General features: G+C 43.1%; 1 protein-coding gene across 10 annotated transcripts in view; it reads right to left on the bottom strand.

Moving 5' to 3' along the window:
* LOC110511504 (huntingtin) overlaps positions 1-5000 on the bottom strand; it is a 131155-nt gene that overhangs the window by 38854 nt on the left and 87301 nt on the right. For all 10 annotated transcript variants that reach the window (XM_036934117.1, XM_036934125.1, XM_036934126.1 and 7 more), the window contains 2 exons: positions 4254-4433; positions 3148-3324 (listed from right to left, as the gene is read on the bottom strand). In XM_036934117.1, the coding sequence (XP_036790012.1) occupies positions 3148-3324; positions 4254-4433 (357 nt within the window). The remainder of the gene's footprint in view (positions 1-3147; positions 3325-4253; positions 4434-5000) is intronic.

Below are 5000 nucleotides of genomic sequence, written 5' to 3'. Positions count from 1 at the left end.
TCAGCTGGACTAAACTGTCCTATAGAGGAACAGAGAGAGAACATGTTCAGCTGGACTAAACTGTTCTATAGAGGAACAGAGAACATGTTCAGCTGGACTAAACTGTTCTATAGAGGAACAGAGAGAGAGAACATGTTCAGCTGGACTAAACTGTTCTATAGAGGAACAGAGAGAGAGAACATGTTCAGCTGGACTAAACTGTTCTATAGAGGAACAGAGAGAGAACATGTTCAGCTGGACTAAACTGTCCTATAGAGGAACAGAGAGAGAACATGTTCAGCTGGACTAAACTGTCCTATAGAGGAACAGAGAGAGAACATGTTCAGCTGGACTAAACTGTTCTATAGAGGATCAGAGAGAGAGAACATGTTCAGCTGGACTAAACTGTTCTATAGAGGAACAGAGAGAGAACATGTTCAGCTGGACTAAACTGTCCTATAGAGGAACAGAGAGAGAACATGTTCAGCTGGACTAAACTGTTCTATAGAGGAACAGAGAACATGTTCAGCTGGACTAAACTGTTCTATAGAGGAACAGAGAGAGAGAACATGTTCAGCTGGACTAAACTGTTCTATAGAGGAACAGAGAGAGAACATGTTCAGCTGGACTAAACTGTTCTATAGAGGAACAGAGAACATGTTCAGCTGGACTAAACTGTTCTATAGAGGAACAGAGAGAGAGAACATGTTCAGATGGACTAAACTGTTCTATAGAGGAACAGAGAACATGTTCAGCTGGACTAAACTGTTCTATAGAGGAACAGAGAGGGAGAACATGTTCAGCTGGACTAAACTGTTCTATAGAGGAACAGAGAGAGAACATGTTCAGCTGGACTAAACTGTTCTATAGAGGAACAGAGAGAGAGAACATGTTCAGCTGGACTAAACTGTTCTATAGAGGAACAGAGAGAACATGTTCAGCTGGACTAAACTGTTCTATAGAGGAACAGAGAGAGAGAACATGTTCAGATGGACTAAACTGTTCTATAGAGGAACAGAGAACATGTTCAGCTGGACTAAACTGTTCTATAGAGGAACAGAGAGGGAGAACATGTTCAGCTGGACTAAACTGTTCTATAGAGGAACAGAGAGAGAGAACATGTTCAGCTGGACTAAACTGTTCTATAGAGGAACAGAGAGAGAGAACATGTTCAGCTGGACTAAACTGTTCTATAGAGGGACAGAGAGAGAACATGTTCAGCTGGACTAAACTGTTCTATAGAGGAACAGAGAGAGAACATGTTCAGATGGACTAAACTGTTCTATAGAGGAACAGAGAGAGAACATGTTCAGATGGACTAAACTGTTCTATAGAGGAACAGAGAGAGAGAACATGTTCAGCTGGACTAAACTGTTCTATAGAGGAACAGAGAGAGAACATGTTCAGATGGACTAAACTGTTCTATAGAGGAACAGAGAGAGAACATGTTCAGCTGGACTAAACTGTTCTATAGAGGAACAGAGAGAGAACATGTTCAGCTGGACTAAACTGTTCTATAGAGGAACAGAGAGAGAGAACATGTTCAGCTGGACTAAACTGTTCTATAGAGGAACAGAGAGAGAACATGTTCAGCTGGACTAAACTGTTCTATAGAGGAACAGAGAACATGTTCAGCTGGACTAAACTGTTCTATAGAGGAACAGAGAACATGTTCAGCTGGACTAAACTGTTCTATAGAGGAACAGAGAACATGTTCAGCTGGACTAAACTGTTCTATAGAGGAACAGAGAGAGAGAACATGTTCAGCTGGACTAAACTGTTCTATAGAGGAACAGAGAGAGAGAGAACATGTTCAGCTGGACTAAACTGTTCTATAGAGGAATAGAGAACATGTTCAGCTGGACTAAACTGTTCTATAGAGGAACAGAGAACATGTTCAGCTGGACTAAACTGTTCTATAGAGGAACAGAGAGAGAACATGTTCAGATGGACTAAACTGTTCTATAGAGGAACAGAGAGAGAGAACATGTTCAGCTGGACTAAACTGTTCTATAGAGGAACAGAGAGAGGGAGAACATGTTCAGCTGGACTAAACTGTTCTATAGAGGAACAGAGAACATGTTCAGATGGACTAAACTGTTCTATAGAGGAACAGAGAGAGAGAGAACATGTTCAGATGGACTAAACGGTTCTATAGAGGAACAGAGAACATGTTCAGCTGGACTAAACTGTTCTATAGAGGAACAGAGAGAGAGAACATGTTCAGCTGGACTAAACTGTTCTATAGAGGAACAGAGAGAGAACATGTTCAGATGGACTAAACTGTTCTATAGAGGAACAGAGAGAGAGAACATGTTCAGATGGACTAAACTGTTCTATAGAGGAACAGAGAGAGAGAACATGTTCAGATGGACTAAACTGTTCTACAGAGGAACAGAGAGAGAACATGTTCAGCTGGACTAAACTGTTCTATAGAGGAACAGAGAGAGAGAACATGTTCAGATGGACTAAACTGTTCTACAGAGGAACAGAGAGAGAACATGTTCAGCTGGACTAAACTGTTCTATAGAGGAACAGAGAACGTGTTCAGCTGGACTAAACTGTTCTATAGAGGGACAGAGAGAGAACATGTTCAGCTGGACTAAACTGTTCTATAGAGGAACAGAGAACGTGTTCAGCTGGACTAAACTGTTCTATAGAGGAACAGAGAACGTGTTCAGCTGGACTAAACTGTTCTATAGAGGAACAGAGAGAGAGAACATGTTCAGCTGGAATAAACTGTTCTATAGAGGAACAGACAGAGAACATGTTCAGCTGGACTAAACTGTTCTATAGAGGAACAGAGAGAGAACATGTTCAGCTGGACTAAACTGTTCTATAGAGGAACAGAGAACATGTTCAGCTGGACTAAACTGTTCTATAGAGGAACAGAGAGAGAACATGTTCAGATGGACTAAACTGTTCTATAGAGGAACAGAGAGAGAGAACATGTTCAGATGGACTAAACTGTTCTATAGAGGAACAGAGAGAGAGAACATGTTCAGATGGACTAAACTGTTCTATAGAGGAACAGAGAGAGAGAACATGTTCAGCTGGACTAAACTGTTCTATAGAGGAACAGAGAACATGTTCAGCTGGACTAAACTGTTCTATAGAGGAACAGAGAGAGAGAACATGTTCAGCTGGACTAAACTGTTCCATATCTACCTGTAGTGTTTCAGCCAGCAGCATTTCCACCCTCCTGCAGGCCAGAGTATCAACCATACGAGCCAGGACTCTGAAAGGAGTGTTCAGTAGTTTGTCCACGTAGAGCATCAACAGAGAACCAGACTGGGACAGGTGGATCCCTTCTAGACACTGGAGAGTCTTCTTCAACATGGTGGGCTATGGGGGGTGGGGGGGTGGAGAACGAGAGGGGAGAGGGAGAGAAGGAAAGAGAGAGAGAGCGAGGGGGAGACAGAGAGAGGAGAGACAGAGAGCGGAGAGACAGAGAGTGAGAAGGAGACAGAGAGGAGAGAGAGAGAGAGGAGAACAGGAGAGAGAGGAGAGAGAGACAGAGGAGAGACAGAGAGAAGAGAGACAGAGGAGAAACAGGAGAGAGAGGAGAGAGAGAGAGGAGAGACAGAGAGACAGAGTGAGAAGGAGACAGAGAGAGAGAGACAGAGGAGAAACAGGAGAGAGAGAAGAGAGAGACAGAGGAGAAAGAGAGAGAGAAAGACAGGAGAGAGAGAGAGAGGGAGAGAGAGAGAGAAAGAGACAGAGACGTAGAGAGACGTAGAGAGGGAGCATTATCACTTTTATACAATGCGTTTCTAACAATAATTTACACATTTTAATTATTTTTTTTTTAATTTTGCTGAATGTAATGTCTAGATGCTTTTTATAGTGGAGATGAAGTTTATAAATTGCCTGGCTGGGCTGATGAGACAGTGGATTGCAGCAGTCAGATGGAACAGAGTAAATAGGCTTTTAAACAACTCTGTTGGTAACTTGTGGAATAGACTCCGCCTGGAATGCCGTTTTAACCAATCAGCATTCAGGATTAGACCCACCCGTTGTATAAACAGAGCAATAAACGAGCGTGTCCTGCAGAGAGGTTGTCTACTCTGTTCTAGTCTACAGTGTGTGTGAGAGAGAGAGTGTGTGTATGTGTGTGTGTGTGTGTATGTGAGAGTGTGTGTGTGTGTGTTTGTGTGTGTGTGTGTGTGTGTGTGTGTATGTGAGAGTGTGTGTGTGTGTGTTTGTGTGTGTGTGTGTGTGTGTGTGTGTGTGTGTGTGTGTGTGTGTGTGTGTGTGTGTGTGTGTGTACTAACAGTAGTGAGGTTGTCACAACGTGACTGTATAGCCTGTATGAACAGTCCGGAGGCGGCCGAGTTGCGGTGAACGGCGCTGATGAAGTCCTGCACCGGAGGCTCATGGGAAAGGTCGATGAGGTCACGGACGTGGTTGACGATCAGCCAGGTCAGGTGCTCCGAGTCGTGCAGGTTCTGACACTACAGAGGGAGAGAGGAGGATTATGGGAAAGAGAAAGGCAGTCAAGTGGAACATTCTGGAAAGGTAGAAGAAAAGAGACACAGCAGTTATAATGCTTAACAGCTCCCCTGTTATAATGCTCTATAATGCTTCATAGGAACCGATAGTCTCACCACATAGTCACAGAAGAAAATGAGTCCTCCCCTGTTATAATGCTTCATATGAACCTAGTCTCTTCACGTAGTCACAGAAGAGAATGAGTCCTCCCCTGTTATAATGCTCTATAATGCTTCATAGGAACCTATAGTCTCACCACGTAGTCACAGAAGAAAATGAGTCCTCCCCTGTTATAATGCTCTATAATGCTTCATAGGAACCTATAGTCTCACCACGTAGTCACAGAAGAAAATGAGTCCTCCCCTGTTATAATGCTCTATAATGCTTCATATGAACCTAGTCTCTTCACGTAGTCACAGAAGATAATGAGTCCTCCCCTGTTATAATGCTCTATAATGCTTCATAGGAACCTATAATCTCACCATGTAGTCACAGAAGAGAATGAGTCCTCCCCTGTTATAATGCTTCAA

The sequence above is a fragment of the Oncorhynchus mykiss genome, chromosome 10 (genome assembly GCF_013265735.2).
Source record: "Oncorhynchus mykiss isolate Arlee chromosome 10, USDA_OmykA_1.1, whole genome shotgun sequence".
In the NCBI taxonomy this organism is placed as follows: domain Eukaryota; kingdom Metazoa; phylum Chordata; class Actinopteri; order Salmoniformes; family Salmonidae; genus Oncorhynchus; species Oncorhynchus mykiss.
Note: the sequence above shows the minus strand (reverse complement) of the source record. Positions and strands in the feature narration are given on the sequence as shown.